This window comes from Euprymna scolopes, chromosome 12, assembly GCF_053919585.1.
Source record: "Euprymna scolopes isolate OS-2025 chromosome 12, ASM5391958v1, whole genome shotgun sequence".
In the NCBI taxonomy this organism is placed as follows: Eukaryota; Metazoa; Mollusca; class Cephalopoda; order Sepiida; family Sepiolidae; genus Euprymna; species Euprymna scolopes.
Window position 1 is genome coordinate 127,101,294 of NC_136493.1, and position 19,558 is coordinate 127,120,851.

A 19,558-nucleotide genomic window follows, 5' to 3' on the forward strand; every position below is an offset into this window, starting at 1 on the left:
ATGCAATTTACGTGTACTTGCCTTTATCAGTGTCCTCCATTCAGTTTATAGTAATTGATTTTTTTATCAGGTAATCAATATATGTTGTTGGCAAAACATGTTTTTCTCTTCAAAACATATTTAGGATGGATGATATGTGTTGACAAAAGTCAGCTGATAATGTCACAAAAAATTGATTTTGTCTGATTTTTTTTTAAATTTTTCAAATAAATTTAGCATAAAAACCTGACTTGATGGAGAGAAACAGATGTCATTTTCTGATTCAACAATGAAAAAATACCCTGAATCAGTTGTAGAAATCTAAACAACCTTTTAAAAAGTAAAAAAAAATTGTTGCCCAGTGTTATTACTAGTGGAGGATTTTTTTTTTTTATGAGGAGGCTGAAACATTTTAAAATTTTGTGAATCAAGCTTTTTGGCTACCAATCCTCTGCAACTGTATGGGAATGTAAAAGATAGAAATATAAAATTGAGAATCACTTAAGAATAATCCAAAGACAACATTGGACTGAATAGTTTATTGCTTTGAAATTCCTTATCAGGAAAGTCTCTCAACCTGAACAATTGTTATAACAATGAAAGATATAAACTTATAAGACCTAAAGTAACTTTGTGTATCCAAACGTTTCACACATTATGAGAATTTTACCATGGTCAAATAACACTGTATTTCAATACCATATTAACACCTGTGATATGATCAACTATAGCTATCTGAATGTCTTTAAAACGTTGATTTCAGGGATTTAACAGTTTAAGTCACTCATAGGGTCAATGATACACTCCTGGTCAAAAATTTAAGACCACTTGCAAATCTTGAAAAAAAAAAAAAAAAACTTTTTTTAATAAGACTTTAAACTCCTCTTAAGATTACCAATACTACAACCTAAAAGGTATTGAAAAAAAAAAAAAAGAAAAAAAAAAGAAGCTACATTCCAAACAGAAATTTACATTTTTATAAAATGAGGCATTTTACACTTGATCAAAATTATAAGACCAGGGGTATAAATTATTTTTGGAGTTCAATTACAGATTAGCAATCACTGCATAAAGGTGTCACCATGCCTAAAGCAAGCAAACTTACTGAAGTTAAGCCTACTCAAATTCTAGATTTCTATAAACAAGGTTTGTTTCAGTAGGCGATCACAGCTAAGGTAAATCGTAGTAAAACTGTGGTTTGCAACTTTCTAAAGAACAGGGAGAATTATGGAAAATCAAAATCCATGGTAAGCCCAAAAATATTTCTCTTGCATTGAGTAAGAGAATAAGATGGGTTGTTGTGAAAGACAGGAGACTTTCTTCTAGTCAAATTAAGGCAGTCACAGATGCTGATTGCAGTTCAGTAACCATCACACGACACTTACAACACAAAGGCATGGTAAATAAAAAGTGTAAACAAATTTCCCGCCTGCTTTCACATCACAAGGCCGCTTAAATTTTGGTTGTGAATACCAAATATTGGACATTAAGAAATGGAAGAAAGACCTGTTTTCTGATGAGAAAAAATTCAATCTAGATGGTCCTGATGGCTTCCAACAATATTGACATAATGAAAATATGCTTCTTGAAATTTTCTCCATAGGTCATAGTGGCGGAGGGTCCTTAATTGTATGGGATGCCTTTTCTTAAAGGGGGACAAGGGAGCTCCTTGTGGTACAGGATCATTATGCAGCAGCTGGTTATGTTAGCATGCTACAAAAAACATTGTTGATGACGGAGGACCATAGTTTGTATAGGGATGGATGGTTATTCCAACAGGATAATGCTGCCATCCACACTGCATGACGGACCTTGGCCTTTCTGCAAGAAAATGGAGTCCATCTCTTGGGACATCCTGCCTGCTCACCAGACTTGAACCCAATCGAAAATGTTTGGGGATGGATGACGAGATGTTTATCGAAATGGCAAACAATATTCAACAAAAAATTAACTTCGTGAAGCCATCTTCAGAAGCTGAAGCAACATTCCCCACACCTTAATGGAAACACTTATTTCTAGCATGCCCCAAAGAATTTTTGAAGTCATCAAAACCTGTGGAAGTAGAACTCATGATTGTTGAATGTTTTCATACACTTTTCGTGCAATTTCTTAGAATCTATACCCCTGGTCTTATAATTTTGATCATTTTATAAAAATGTAAATTTCTGAATTAAATCTTTGGAATGTAGCTTTTTTTTTCTCCATAACCTTTTAGGTTGTAGTGCTGGTAACCTTAAGTGGGAGGAGTTTTAAATTTATCCTTAATAAAAAAGGTTTCTTTTTAAAGATTTTCAAGTGGTCTTAAATTTTTGAACAGGAGTGTATTAGATCAACGGTGTAGATACAAATAATTGTAGTAGTTTCTCTTCCTTCAAAGTTGTCTCCCTTTGGCTTGGGAACTCTTCTTTATCTGTGTCTCTGACATAAGTTGTAGAGAGTGAAAGAGATGCATGTATTACATGGAAATCGTGCCAGCTACTGTTTGTTTAGGATGTCACTCAAGTTCTCTATTAAGCTGTACTAGTTGTGTGTTTTCAGAATAGTAAGCATTTTCAGAGGACTTACTAGTTACTTGAGACAATATTCACCCAGAATTTTTTTTTTTTACTAAATTCCTGATTCCAATATAATTACTGATTCCAATTCTTTATAAATCTCTCAATATTTCACTTTGAAGTTATTTTTCCCTGATTACCGTATAAACATGTTAAATGTGCAGATATTTTCTCAAATGTAAAAACACATTGGAGGGGAGGGGGTCTATAGATTTTAACTTAACTGATAGTTTAAAATCAATAAATATTCATCGTTTTATCCAGCAGCAGTAGATGTTGCTTTAAACAAAATCAAATGAGAAAGACTTAAGACTCGTTTTTGGCATCAGAAAATAGGCATATTTTTTTTTACTGATTCTAATACCCGCAAAAGTTCTGATCTTTCCAATTTCGATCAATTGTCCCAACACTAATATATACATTTTTATTCGTATTCATTCAAAATTACTTTTAGGTCATAGTATACCTTTTTCCTTTTTTTATCACATCATGTGATGGTTTTCTATCCTGTCTTTTGCTTCAAATAATTGTAATTCATTTCTATTAACTTGATCATGTACCCACCTCAATTATTTAGCTATATAGGGTGGCAACATAAACTTTTATTCTCAACACTCCTTTACTCTCCTCTCTATGACCTTATAATCCCTTTTTATAAAACAAAGTGCTTTACTGGTTTCAGTTTGTCGTTTGTCAAGTTTACCTTTCCCAGCGATGTCTTCTTCCAAATCCAGTTTTGAGTTATCAAACTCTTCGCGTCGATTCTCATCCACGTTACCGACCGACTACTATGGCCAACACCAAGCCAACCTGCAGACAGTTAAGAACAATTCTTCCGATCTTTCTCCTGAATTAGATGAAGATGATGAAAGCTCATCTCGACGATTTGTCAATCTACGAAAGGTTCCACAGCGGCAGACTCTAACTCCTACAAAAAATTTTCCTAAAGCTTCACCATCACGGACCCACAACTGGAGGACGAATCTTCGGACAAATGGTAGGCCAGTGGCACCATGCACAATCTTCCACTTTCCCTATTCCCCGATATTTGTGCTATTAGTAAGAGGGAAAACGAAACTGAAATATTATGTAAACATTTAATGATATCGCAAGAAAAATGTATTTGTTTCAGTTGGATTTAAGGTCATCTAGACTTTTATGAAAGTATGTTCACAAAAAAAAAGAGGTAGATTAAATCAGTTTCAACAAATGTTACAAGACCCTTGCAATATTTTCATCTATAAGAAATGAACATTATATAATCACATGCATATGAAGGGGGGGGGGGCTTTCAGCCTTATATCAGAGTAAAGTATGGTTCTCATTTATTCTAGATTATCATACTCTCAAGCATTATCTCCTCTTTTGATAGGGGAGATATTTATCACTGGTCACCTGAGACGCTCTGAACTCCACCAGTAACTTCTACAGGTCCTATCATGGAAAATTATGTACTTATCCAAAATTCCCATCTTGGAAGGGGAGAGGGCTGAGATTCAAAACCTCTGGTACAATCATTAACGTTCTTACCTCTGAGCTATTTGCATACTATATCTATGAGGTAAAAACTGTTATTTCTTTCAATTTATATATACATATATAATGATGATTGCAGCATCTTCACAAAGATTCATGTTCTGCACTAAGTATCCTCTCATGTGTCCTAAGGTAACTTTAAAGGCCTGCAGCTGACTTACAGGGACGATGACATACGTGTCACACCAAGGTCAATGTCTTAACAAGGTTGATTGGATCTGGATGACGAATACTGTCTTTGTGCACACGCATGTGCCTCCTCAGTCTAGATGTAGAGCTGCATAACTTGCTGCATATTACACACATTGAGGTCGCTGTGGAACATTCAATGACGATGGTCTGTTATTGTGAGACTTCAAGTGGCTCACATACCCTGTCTTCGAAAAGAGAACACAACCACATGTTTCACAGATCCAATTTGCATGCTTGCCTGGCAATATATATATATATGTATATATATATATATATATATATATATATATGGAAAAAGGAAAAACAAAATTACTTACATATTTATCAACATTTCATCTTTATTTCAAGACTTCCTTGAAATGAGTGATTTGAAGAAGTAACATGCAAGTATAATTCTTTAAACCAATCATCCAAAGGAAGCCTTGAGATAAAGACGAAACATTGATGAATATATTAAATGATTTTCGGTTTTTCATTTTTCCATCGTGTTGGAATATTATTTCCAAAATATATAAGTATGTATCCTAAAATCTATGTAATCATTATCTCTGGTGATGGATCTGGATGAATATGAAAGTATTTAGGTCAAAAATGGCTATGGCAGTTACATCAGCCAGTTTTTGACAGAACTAACAAAACTAATGAGAAAATTAGAAAAGAGCAAAGCCAAAATTTGTAGCCAGGAATTCTCTATATTATTTAATGAAACATAACTAAAGGACAAAATTTTGCTTATATGTATATTTGTGTGTGGAAATATGCTTCTTCAATTATATTTCACCTTTTATTTATACAGTTTTTTTTTAATTTACAAAGTTTGGTGTAACAAAGCATATAACAAATAAATGACAAAAGTCTATATTCCAAATTTCAAGATGTTGATCATCTTACCATTTATTCCTTTAAATAAGTTGACATGCACAATTCTTGACAGCAATTGACGACAATTCTTTGTAGCACAAAATTATTCATTTAATTATGATATCAATCAATGAATTTATTTCGCCCCTAACTCATCCAAAGAAAAAGCATTTATCAATTTTTTAAAAGAAAATAAAGGCATATGAGATTACAAAATCTGAAAATTGAGAGAGAAATTGCAATTACCATTTTTTTTTTTATTATAACATCGAATTTTGTAATCATGCCCATATGCCTTCATTTTCTTTTAAAACATTGATAGGTTTTTTCTTTTGATGAGTTAAGGGCAAAATAAATTCATTGATTGATAATTAAATGAATGATTTTGTGCTACAAAACAGGTGCTGTCAAGAATTGTGCATTTCAACTTACTAAAAGGAATAAACGGAAAAATGGTCAGCATCTTGAAATTTGGAAGATAGACTTTTGTTATTTATTTGTCTTATATATATATATATATATATATATATATAAATAACAATGAAAAAGATATGCACACCCGACTTCAACACAAAACAAAAACATTAAATTAAAAATAATATGTTACATATTTTATCAAAATACATTTTTGTATCATTTTACGTTTTAAATCTTTTTCTTTTAATATCAGACATGGTCATATTTCATAGAAAAAAATCTTTCAGGATTTATCTCTTCTTTGACATTTGTGATTTAAAAAAAAAAATTTTTTTAATTAGGAGCTGATAATTATGTAGGTACTTTTTCCAACTTTCAGCCTCAAATTTTAGACGTTTCTCAGCAACAAGGTTAAACGTACGTCAGCCAGGAACACCACGTCATAGATCAGCGGCCATGTCACACTCCCGGCCCGCAGCTATGTCAAACTCACAACTTTCCAACTTTTCTTTTACAAAATCAATTTATCAGAGTAATCCTCAGACTTATGCTGCTGCTGCTGCCTTTTCTTCACCGCCGTCTTCTGCAACAAGCAACCTTGCAATGACTGCTAACTCAACATCTTATTCTGGGGCCCAAACATACTCTGGAGCGCAAACATACTCCGGGACTCAAACTTCTAAGGCATCACATACCCAGAATATGGCTTTTTATGAGAATTATACTACTTCTTCCTATCCCCTCCAGCCCGTAGCATTTTCAAGGGCCTCTCTTCATCAGAATGCTGCTTCATGTCCGGAGATTATTGAATTTGAGAAGTCTGCCACCCTCCCACCACAGAAAGTGGCTTCTTTCCAGGAGGTAACATTGAAACAGACAAAATTTTCCGAAATATTATACGGCAAAAAAGATCAAACGAAACAGTTTACCCCATTTGCGAGGTACATGAAAGCTCCATATGGGAATCCGCCTTCGGCTTCCAACTATTGGAATTGGGGCAACAAAACTGACGCACGTTCAGAACCAGTGTCAAGTACCTTGACAAAGACACCGCTAAGCAAATCGCAACCTTCAGGATCGTATTTCCGCCCGTTTGGCTGTTCGTTCTTCCGGCCATCGTTTGTGAGCAATGTCGAGCAGGATCCTATAGATGACTATCGTCTGAAATCTGCTTCAGCGCCCTCTCTTGTGCAGAGTCGTATCCAGTGGGCCCGCAATATGTCCGACAACGGTATCCTACTCTCTGAACTATCTCTCATGCACCTTTGCCCTCAACACACCTCCCCCCTAAATGTCTGTCTGCCATAGAAGATATCATCCTGCTGCAGTTGCAACTAGCCGTGGCTCATAAAAATGCAGATTAGTTTCCTTCTTTTCTTTGCCTTTTTAGTTGTTTATTCTTCACTTTTTCTTGCATGTTGTTTGCAATTAGTCATTTGCATAAAAACATTTTGAAAATGAACTCGTCTAAAAAGAAAACAGCCTTCTAGCCTGCTTTCATCTGTTAGTGGTCTTAGAAAAGATGGATTTTAAGAGAAAGTTAAAATAGATTCCAAGATCTTTTTTTTTTTTTCTTTTTTTTTTTCACATGTTTGAAGATAAAATACATGATCTCATAAAATGAAATGTCCTGGAAACAAAAATGTATGAAAAAGAAAAAAATGTAAAACAAATTTAAACACGTTTTTTGATGATTTCTTCCTGTGTTTAATTTGTTTCACATTTTGTTTTTTGCTTTTTTTTGATTTTTTTTTTTTGCATGTATATATATATATATATATAGAGAGAGAGAGAGAGAGATGGAAATCAATATTGAACTGTGTAAATTAGAAATTAGAATAATTATTTACCAAGGAAGAGAAAATCCCAGAGCAAAGTCGTTAGCAAAATGATATTCATGGGAAGGCTATAAATTTTGCTGGTTAACACAAATTGAAAACTACAAATTATGCAAGAAGTCATATTTGTATGAAAGTTTATACTAATGCAAAAATGTATGGGTTAAAAGGATATTTCAAATGAAGTTCAGGCTCGATGACAAAAATAGAAAGATGTACAATCCAAAGAAAAAATTGATTAATCAGATGTAAAGATGCACATAAAATAGTTTAGTAGAAAGTGATGATCCTAGTGGTTTAGCTGTAAATATGAGTAAAGTTCAAAATTGAAGCCAGCATCCTACAATTGTGGTAGAAGATCTTTCTACTAAGTGAAAGAGCTGTTATTGGCCTAACGAGGAAGAAAATTTTCGGGTTTGTATTACTGTACACATAGATTCGAAAAAGTTGTCAAAAAACAAATGTATAACAAATAAATGTTATCAAAGGCAAGATAAGTTACTTTTCTACCTAACTGGATATATTTTTTGTGTTTTTATTCAATGTAACATGTTTATTCAGCTCGAAAAACATGCAGTGTTTACTGATGTATTGGAAAATTCAAAATGGCGGCCGACTGTCTCTTTAACACGGTAAGTTTGGGAAAAGATGTTATAAATAATAAACTAGACGAAATACTATTAAAAAACAACCGAATATATGTCAACTTATGTCACGGTAACATATATTGAGCGAATTTCTAACAGTATTTTGTCTAGTTTATTATTTATAATACCTTTTCCCAAACTTACCCTCTCCGAGAGAGAGTCGCCGCCATTTTGAATTTTCCAATACATCGGTAAACACTGCATGTTTTTCGAGCTGAATAAAAATGTTACACTAAATAAAAACACAAAAAATATATCCAGTTAAGTAGAAAAGTAACTTATCTTGCTTTTGATAACATTTATTTGTCATATATTTGTTTTTTGACAACTTTTTTGAATCTATGTGTACAGTAATACAAACCCAAATTTTCATATGCTTCCATTGACCGATGAAAATAGAATAAAATGAAAAACACTAAACATTAAAAGCAGAAAAATAATTCAGTTATAAGGATAGGCCAGATCTGTTTTCAGAACAAATCCAAAATTAGTTGCTAAGTTTAAGATGTCAACGTGCTGTCTAAATATATATATATATATATATATATATATTCAGTTATCATTCCAAAACCAAAATATTTAGTTAATTCTCAATCAAAAGGTTTTAATTCAATTTGTTTTTTATTTATTTTTTTTTTTTGTGTACCGTACACATGTTTTGTTTAATAGCGAAAAATCATTAAACACTCCTCAGAGACAAATATATGTCCCTCAAAGATCTGTTAGTTTAATACATGGAATAAAAAAAGGAAATGGAAATTTGTAAAGCCTGCAAAAGCATGAATAAAAAACACCACTTTATTGTAGTGTTTATATTGATATTAATAAATGTGAAAGGTTTTGTTTCATGCTTACAACAAAGTTATGAATGAAATGTTTACTTAAAAATAAGAAGTTAATGTAGTTTGCTTGAAGCTTTGTTAAATGTGTATATAAAAGAAACTTATATAAGTTTATAGGAGGCAATAACAATGCAGAGGTGTAATGGATAGACATGAACTGAAGCAAATTTAATGGTGGAACAAGCTATGCAGCTTCACCATTATTGCTCCAGAATATGTGCATATATTAGATCAATAAAGATGAAGCTACAAAGCATACTCCATCGTCATATCTTAATTTGTATTGATTCGTGTCTATTCGTTACATCTTTGCATTGTATTGTTTCCTCTAAACTTAAATTTTGTTTATTTAAAATTCTTATTTCAAATATTCTAAACCGCAAACTTTGCAAAGCCATATCAAACCAGTATAATCATAAACATGTTTGATTACAAAGCTCTACTTTATATTGAGCACTTTTAGACTGGAAACATATACATAATATTTTAATATATTATCATATATTAATATGTATTTTTGACTACAAGGTAAAATTGAAAAATAGCAAGAAAAAAAAGAGAAAATCAATATACCAACATAATGCAATCAAATGAAGTCATATACAATGAATTTTTTAATATTTCATCTTTACAATCTGAAAACATTTTTCTTCTGACAAAGTTTTTTGAATAATAACGACAAAATGTAGAAAATCTTTTTCTATTTTGTCAAATTTTGGTTCCAAATTGCTACTGAATTAATGTAAATTTAATTTTTAATTAATGTGTTTTTATCCCAGATAATCTAAAATTTTATTATTTCAATAAGTATGTTTTCGATATTGTTTAATCTATTCTGTTTTCATAAACCGGTGTAATGTATCCTTTCTTATTTAAAATTTTTTAATTTATGTACTTATTTATTTTTCATCCATTTTCACCCCCTAAATAAACAGCAGACCCTACAAAGCTAGTAACAGGGGAAGTAATTCTTCCTATTAATTACCTCCCTTGACACATGATTTTTTTCTTTTTCTTTTCTACAGTATAAATGTTTTTTCTTTTTTTTAATTTTTGGTTCAAATCCAGAATTCAACCTAATAAAAATGAAAGAAAAAAAAAAATAGAGAAAAATCTTCATGATGTGTTTACTTGTTATGGGGCAAAGACACCATATTCCAATAATCACATAAATAGATCAAGTAGATTTATACATATATATATAAATATAAATTTTTTTAATTGATTTTTAGCGATAAATATATCTCAATCATTACAAGGTTAATTTTGATTTCTTATTTCTGGCGAAGTTGTTAAGAGGAGGTAACCATTTTATTTATTAAATGCAAGTTTCTCGCTTTCTCATGAAGTTTGATTTTCTTACTTTAAAAAAAAAAAATTCAATTTATGTGATTTTTAGTATGTGACATTTTTGTTCTGTAACGGATATGTACATCATAAGGATGTTTCTGTGTTTTTTTGTTTTTTTTTAAATTAGGTTGAATTCTGGATTTTTATATTTTGGGTTACTGAATTAAAAACTGAAAATTATATTTCTGTTTCACAATACATGCTTCACTGTCCCTCACTTTGTATTTTTTAAATGATTTAAACTGACTTATGCCGATTGAATTGGGACTACATTTAGCAGTGTAAGAGGATCAACCGGTCAAACGATTAGTTATATACTGACATTTTTGCCTGTTCCATATATCTGCAATCATTGTTCGAATAAACAAACATCTTTTATTTCACATTTAAAAATCGTTTGTTCTGTTCGCTTCTAATCAGTACTCCCCCCCCCCCTCTTTTTTTTATAAACGCATTTACAACTATATGTCCCTATCTTACATTTAAAAGATCTATATTTTTCTTACTGGTAGTTTAGTATGAGACAGCGTAGTGTTCAGGAATATAGCATAATTGAGTTGACATGACAGTTCTATTAGATCGTCGAAGGTGGGTGATTATTTGGGAATACGAAGACTGTATGTGGGAGGGCTTGCTTAAAAAACAAAAGAATAGGGACTGTGCTACCATCGGAATTTCCGGGCAATTTCTGTAAAATGCCGGAAGGTGTCAAACAAAAGTTTTGTGATTCTCTTTTTCTTTTTTCTTTTTTTAATGTCAAATGAATAAAATATTTCTGCTAATATGAAAGGTAATTCAATAAAAAATTTGAATAACAAACAACTGATAGCAAACGAATAAAAAAGATTAATTTTTTATTTAATGATTTTTTTTTGTTCAAATCAAGATATTTTTTTATACATGATAAAGATAACAAGTAAGTTTTTCTTAATGATTTTGACTGCTGCGTTTCAGTACCTTTCGGCATTTTATGTAAACTGCCTGAGAAATTCAGATGCTAGCACGATCCTTATTCTGCGTGAGTACCTATAAGAAAAGTCAAAAAAAATATTGTCATTTCCTGTGACTGGGATATATATGTGACTTTTTTTTTTTTTTTTTGATGAGTTGTAGTACACCTGGCCACTGTAAACAATGATTTCATTATTATACAAAAAGTGCAAGTATGTATGTTTATGTGTATGGAGGAGGGACATCAGATGTAGTTTTTGTGAGGAAGTATGAGGGTTTCAAAGAATGTAGTGCCTCAACAACGAACAACTGATGTAGGTAGTTTGTTTAATGTTTCAACAATTGTGAGTGTGAAAAATTACCCCCTTCCCTTCTTTCTCTATGATATACATACAACCTGTGGAAAATATGATGAGGCATATATGCAACGACACAATGCAGCATCAATAGTCTTCTGATAAAAAAGAGTGTTATTGTCTTTAAGTGCAATCACCATGATCTATACCTTATTTACATCTTCTTACAATGCTATTATGTTTAATTTCATTTATTGCGGACTATTATCCTCATTTTTTCTTAGTTGTTTCACAACGTTTCGGCCAACTATTCCTCTGGCCTTCATCAGGTGGTAACTGCGACGGGATAGGTTCTCCGAATCTCCTAACTGCATCCACTGCAAGTACTGCCTTCCGTAGTTGTTGTCGTCTCACCAAATGGATGCCGTTAGGAGATTCGGAGTTCCTATCTTGTTATGGTTACAACCTGACGAAGGCCAGAGGAATAATTGTCCGAAACGTCATGAAACAACTAAGAAAAGATGAGGATAACAGTCCGCAATAAATAAAATTAATAATACTCATCTCAATAATGAATTCTGATTAAATAATATATATATACTTTTGTGTGTTTGTTTGTTTGTTTGTTTGTTTTGTGTGTGTGTGTGTGTGTGTGTGTGTTTGTGTGTGTGTGGATATCCATAAACAGCAAAGATCACATTTTATTTACTTTTAATTTGTAAATTAGAGAAATTAAAAATATAAGAATAAAAATAGTTTGTGTCTAAAAGAATCACACACGATCCTTATTTATTCTCTGACAAATGTGTGGATGTCTACTATTGAAAAATATACAACAAATCGTTTACAATACACATGGTTTTAATATAAAATGACCAAACAAAAAGGTTGATATGTCATAAAATAACAAAAAAACATTTTTTTTTTTTTTTTTTTTGTCGAACTTATTTTATTTGTAGTTATTATTTTAGACGCATTTATTTAAAAAAAAAAATTTGGTCACCATTTTCATTTTCCTTGTTATTATAGTAATTGTTCTTTCTTTGTTGAATATTTTTCTTTGCCTCCATCTTGAATATATTTTGCACTTCAAGCATTTCAGTTTTTGTCCATTGTATCTTCTTGTAATCTTTTCTTTGGCTACTTCTTTGCATTAACCCCATCATGAAAACAAAACACTTTATTATTTTTAAATCGTCCGATTTTGAACTGGCTTCGTTGACTTGAAATGCACCAAATATTAGTGTTATTTTCATTCCTTTTTTTTTTTTTTTTTTTTGCGAAACTCGATTATATTCTGCAAAGTAAAAAACATTTCTCCCATAGAAAAACAAAAAAAACAAAACAAACACCATGAATAAATATTTAAAGATATAAAGAACTTGAAGCATAAAATTTTTTTCCAAAATTACTGAATTCGCCATTAATTTGAAAAGTGTTGATATGCCATAATCAAACCAATTTCTGGGAGTAAGTATTCCAATAGTCATAAACGCCTTCAATCTCTGGTCATTTTGATAACAAAAAAGTTATCTTATCGGCATAATGCTATTAGCGCTGACCATTTTTTCATCTATGCCTGTATAAAATACACATGTAAAAAAAACTATAGTAACTATTTGTGCATTAAGTGCTTTACAAAACTTATATATAAAAAAAATAATGTAATCATAAAATAATTCATTTACAAGAAAAAAGAAAAAAAAAACTACCTACCCATTATTGCCTAGGTGCTTTCGTTTTTTTTTTTTTTTTCATTTTATTTTTTATCCCTCATTTAAAAAAAAAATACTATGTTTTTTTTTTTTTTTTAATAAGATTTTGAAAGTAAAATTTTATTATTACAGCATCATTCAGTCATTAAATGATTGATTGAACTAAATTGTTATAAAAATAATTTTTTAAGTTAATGTTTGAATCTTTATTTATAAAATTATTGGATATAAACTTTTTAATATATGCAGATTTGCTAAGAATTTTGTGTGCTTTAATATCCTGTGTTTATGCAATATAATGGGATTTCAAATAAATACATTCTAGGTAAAAACACTGTTATATTTATGTGTCATATCAAAATTAGTAAAAATTCCAAAAATTATATGATAGAGTAAAAAAATTAATTACAAGAATGATTTAATTGTAGTTTTATCGTTGATGTTGAAAATTGCTTAAAATCCAGGGGAGGTAACTGCAGTCTATGATTTTGACAAAATAATTGTAATCTGTCGTTTCAAAGTAGAAAATGGCAGACTGCTTGTTTTTCTTTTCTTTTAAACAGACAGCTATTTTTTTTTTTTTTCTTCTTCTAACACATCTTCTGTGGGGGCATTTTTCGTAATGTTTGGAATTATTACTAATTTAAACATGACACATAAGTATGTAATAGTGTTTTTACCTGAACTGCATTTCTTTTGAAATCCCATCATACTGTATGAGTAGGTGTGTCAGAAATTTTGTGAAAAATATTGAATAATTCCACCCTCTGTCTTTCCAAGCTTATAACTCCTCGAAAAATGTCATTCAAGCCCTAATTATTTTTCAATTAACGGAGCAAGGACCAAGGTTTCATTTAAAAAAAAAAAACAAACATGTTTTAAAAAAAAAAAAAAAAAAGGTTTTAAACTTCGGACTTTACAGGTAAATTTCTAAAAAACACTACTTTTTTTGTTTTAAATTTGAATATATTATTTATTGATCTTTTATCTTCAATTTGTGATACATAACACTTTGGTGAGTAAATTAATTTAATTTTTAATAGGCATTTGAAAATGGGGGGGGCGTGAATTAAAAAAAAACGTTTGTCTAAAATATTATATTCAGTTTATTGGAAAGAGCATAAAATTTCACATTGACCCTGAAAATACTGTAAAAATAAAGTCAATAGAAAAATTTTGATAGATTTTTAAAGTTTAAAAATTGAAAAATACTGAGCTCGTAAAACTCAATTAATTTCATTACTGTTTTTTAAAAAATAAAAAAATAATATTTCTATTACTTTTTATACAACTTTAATAGTTTATTTTGGAAGTATAATCCGTAAAGAAAATAAACAACCCACTTTTAAAAGAGAAATTACGAGATTTTATATTTCATTCGCAGTTTCGTGTTAGGGGTGTCAAAAATTCCTACAAAAATTCTGATACACCTACTGCATGAGCACTGAATTTTAAAGCTTTCTATTTGATAGTTTAAATATTTTCAAATGTTGAAGGGTCATAAAATAATTCTTTATTCATTTTTTTTTTTTTTTTTTTTTTTTAATAATTAACAAATATTTTACCTGACTTGTTTATACATAAGCCAAGATGCATTGCGGTGCATTTAATTTTTATGTATTTTTGTTTACTACTTAGGTCAACATGAACAGACATTTCACAGCTCAACTTCCCATATAGTTCCCTGTAGACATAATCTAAATTAGTAATTCTGTGTGTCCAAGTGGCAAGATACCTTGTTTGGGGTCAAAAAAGATTTTTTTTTTAAATTTTTAAAGAAAAAGAGAGATGGGGCTATTAAAAAACATATGGTGTTTTCTTTCTTTCTTTTTTTCATGGTGGTGTTATAGTAAAGAATCACATTTCGTTGTCATGCAAATCTAATTATAAAACTCTGTTAAAAGAAACGCTTCTTTCACGTAAAGCTTTCAAATTCCTTCATGCTGTCCATATCTCACTTATAATTTGTGCAAATTGCATTTCCCATTGTTGTTTTTAGAAAAGCTTCTTAAACTTCCAATCAATGTCTTCATAAAGTTATTGATTTCTTTCTTGCAGAATATCTATGAAGTTTAAATGTGTGCTCTTTTTGGTACTTTTCAAGGAGTTCTTTGTTGCATAGTAGTTTGTATGGGAAATACACGTTTAGATGTGCATACATTTTTTTTTTCTTGTATGGCAACCTAATGGATATATTTCAGATATTAAAAAAATGTGCAATTGTTTTATTGATTGATATAAGAATCTAATAACAAAACTAGTTAAAAATGACCCTATGCTGGAGGGAGAGGAGTAATGTAAATAATTTATCTCACTGACATATTTTTGTCTTTCAGCTTTTCAGATTGGTATAATTAAATGATAGAAAAATGTATAAACAGAGCAGTTGTTTTGCAGTGTTGTTTGCGTTTGAAATTGGAAATAAAAAATGATTGAGAATTGTGATCATTCCATGCCTTAATTTAAAAATAAAATTTTTCTACTTTTCAAATACTGTTTCTACTAGTTCTACTGTTCAACTTTTTCTTTCTTTCTTTTTTTTTTGTATTTTTAACTTTTTAAAATTATTTTTAATTATTGTTAAAATTATTTTTAACATTTATTACTTTTAACATGTATTAACATATTTTAAAATTATTTTTAACACCCTTTTTAATTATATTTAACATTTTTTTAATTATGTTTGCACATTTAATTATGTTTGTACATTTTTTTAATTATGTTTAACATATTTTAATGATTCCATTTCACTGTTTTATTTTAATAAGTTGCATTTCATCATAACCAGCATGTCATTTTTATTTTATTCATTAAAAAAAATATTTTTTTTAGTTTCAATATTTAACATTTTACATGGATTAAAATATGTTGGGTGGATGAGCAGATTTCATGAACTAGAAAAAAAAAGGATCTTTTGGGGTTTTATGTTTAATTTATTCGGATTTCATTTTCATCTGATCAGTCAGATTTACTTTCATTGCTTTCAAAGCTGGATGAATTATACCTTTGAAAGTTGGATGAGTTTAGTAATTCAACGTCTTTATTCTAACATTCAAGTATGTTCCTTTTGATGTTTCCTTACTAACCCCATTTATAATCTCAACTGAAAATCTGTCCAGATAATAATCATAAAGTTCAACGACTTTATTCTCAACATTTTTAGATGAGAAATCACTTGAACCCAATGATCCGTGGTATCATTCAAATTTCACAAGCTCGTCCAATAATCTAAAGTATACTATAAACCTATACACAACTATAAAAATCAGTTCGTTTTGCTTTAACATTTTTTTTATGTGGGAGTCACTGCTTAGCAAGTCCTAGATGCGACTTGAGGATAACAAATAATAATGATCAGTAATGGAAATACTGGGTTTGTATATATATATATATATATATATATATATATATATATATATATATATATATAGGGAGAGAGAGGCAGCAATTTTTCTCTTAAACATATTTCATTGAATAAAATAAACGTTTTTTTGTCTACTCCTTCTGTTTTGGATCCTTTCCATCTTCTAAATTACTTTTTTCACTTCTGGCAGAAATTTTTTGTTGGCCCGTGTACTTTCAAATCCATCTGGATTCATTGTCAGGTAAAGCTTAATCTAACTAGTTTTGAACAATTTATAGAGTTTTTAATTTTTTTATTTATTAACCAATGAAATAAATCTGACTATTATTGAAAAAAAAAAAAAATTTAAAAATTGTTCAAAAACAGATAAATTAATCTATCCCCGATGATGAATCCAACTGAACTTGAAAGTACTCGGGCCTACAAAAAATATGGCGATTACATCAGCCAGAAGTTTAAAAGGTAATTCGGAAGATGAAAAGGATCGAAAACAGAATTAGTAGACAAAAAGAAATCTATTTTATTCAGTAATACATATACATACATCTGTTTATTATATAAACATTATTGGTTACATATGTGCATACATGTTTCAGTGGAATCCTAATTCAAGGAGACCACCTCATCAGACTAAAAAGAAAGGAGCGATATTGAGAATGTCTAGTTAGTTAGAAGCAGCCTCATGGTATTGTGGTTCATAGGCAAGTAGCTCTAGGAAAGAAGCTTTGCTCATGGAATTTTCGTTTAGTTTTAAGTACATATGGAGAGTAAGGGAAATTGTTGATGCTGGTTGTAGCTAGTTAAATGTGTGCCAGGAATGAGAACCATAAATTGAAGCTCAGTCGAGCACCTATTATGAAAATAACGATAGAGCAGAGAGAGAGACTCATTACGTTTCTTCATTGAGAAAGTAAGTAGAGAAGAGAAGAGGACATTCCCACTAGATTTTGAAACCGGTTTTATACCTTGTCCAGTCAGGAAAGAGCGCACTGAGCAACCCCTTTCCAAATCTTTGTCTTTGTTGTCTTTTCACTGTTTTATTTTAAGAAGTTAAATTTCATTATAACCAGCAGGTCATTTTTATTTTATCATTCATTTAAAAAAAAATTTTTTTTGTTTGTTGCAGTATTTAAACTTTTTTTTTTTTTTTAATTTCAAATGCACGAATAATGTTGCAGAATATTCATTTTTTTTTTTTTTTTTTTTTTTTTTTTCATAGTTTGTTTCATTTAATGTTGCCAATCTGAAAATGATACTAGGTGAAACATGTCAGTGAATGAATTATTTTTCAATTTCGTGTTTTTTTTTTTTTTTTTTTTTTTTTTCATTTTTTGTATGACTTTTAATCAACATTTTGATTGAAATATATACTTTACCAAACTTTGCAAAAAAAAAATAATGTTCTCCTTTGGGTTTATATTTTATTAGCAAAAAATGTTTTTTTTTTTTTAAATCCCAAATTCCCTCCATATTTAAAAAAAAAAAAACGAAAATAAAAAAAAATATCTGTGTGACAAAACGAAAATTTCATATTCCAAAAATCACATAAATTAATAAGTTTTATATAGGAAAGCATTTTTAAACAATTAGTGGAAATTCGTAGGCATTACAACATAAATTTTACAAGTTTGAATTTTTTAGTTACAGCCCCCCCCCTTTTAAGATTGTTTTCAAAATGGTGAACAAGACTTTCAGTTACTTATAAAAGTTGATTTTCTTATTTTAAAATGACTACTTTATCAATTTACTTGATTTTTGGAATACAATATTTTCCTTTTATCACAACTATGTATATCATACAGATTTTTCTTTATTTTTGTTTTTTAATATAGAGGGATCCTGAACAAGAACCGATATATGCTACAGATGACATTAAGAGAGATCATCAGTTATTTTGCTAATGCAGTGAAACTTTGTTGAAGATAAAAATTACAAGTTTTAAAATATTTGTCAATATTTACTTCATGAATTTTATTTTGAAAATATTCCTGTTTTATTTATGTTATTAATGTTAAGAAATTTATCTACAGTTGCTTTTGTTTTGGAATTTATGAAACGGTTTTATTTCATTATTATTGACTTGAAATATTTTAAGAATTGATTTTTAAATGTAAGTAATTTATGGCATTTCTATTTGTCTCATGTTTAGTCTAGTTTACATTTTTAAAATCTAATTTTAGAATTTTTAGAATTTTTTAAATAATATATATTTTTTTAAAGTCAAGTTTTCAATAAATCTTATAGTGTTCTTGTATAAGCCACTATCCATGACCAACTTTGAAGAAATTAATGGAAGCGGCTAAATATTTATATATAAGAAAAGTTAGGTTGCATTTCATTAATTATGGAAATAACATTAGAAAAATGCATTAATTTTATTTAAAAAAAAAAAAAAGATCAATAAATACAAAAAATTTGTTTTTACTTAGCTTACAAGTACCAAAAATATCTACTAGTTATTGACAAAAAAAAAAAATATATTGCAAAAGATGTTTGTATATTCTTGATTATCTTCAACACTAACTCTAAATCTGAGATAGTGCTTGAGAATGCCTATATTAAACTTAAAACCAAAATTAGCTTTCTCTATAATTAATCTCTATCCAGCATCAATTGAAATGAATGGCTCTCATCTTGAGGAGGCTCCATGTTTTGACAAGCTCCTGGGCTTGAACATTAATCCTGATATGAAATGGAACATGTACATCAAAACTGTTGCCAAGGTTGCTGGGAAAATGGTGGAATCCTTCTATTGATCCAGTAGATATCTCACTGCTGATGCAATTCTCTACCTATATAAGAGCCAGGTATGTCCAAGGATTGAGTACTGTTGCCACATCTGGGCAGAAGCTGCTAGAAAGGACTTATCCTGCCTTGACAGAGTTTAAAATAGACTTCATAGCCTAGTGAGGGATGCCCTTTTCTCTTCCCTGCAACCTCTTTCCCACAGAAGAGACATTGCGAGCCTGTCTCTGCTTTATCGTTATTTTCATGGCAAGTGCTCATCTGAGCTCC

The 19,558-nt window shown here is 30.0% G+C and overlaps 1 protein-coding gene across 7 annotated transcripts in view; it reads left to right on the forward strand.

Annotated features, from left to right (window-relative positions):
- The window catches only part of LOC145291476 (uncharacterized), a 287,324-nt gene that overhangs the window by 175,554 nt on the left and 92,212 nt on the right, over positions 1-19,558 (forward strand). Inside the window, exon 1 of one of the 7 annotated variants that reach the window (XM_080137351.1) lies at positions 5,925-6,771. The exons of the other annotated variants lie outside the window; for them this stretch is intronic. Within the exon in view, the coding sequence (XP_079993477.1) occupies positions 5,997-6,771 (775 nt within the window). The 5' untranslated portion in view covers positions 5,925-5,996. Of the gene's footprint in view, positions 1-5,924; positions 6,772-19,558 lie in introns of those variants that run through there. 7 annotated transcript variants of the gene reach the window in all.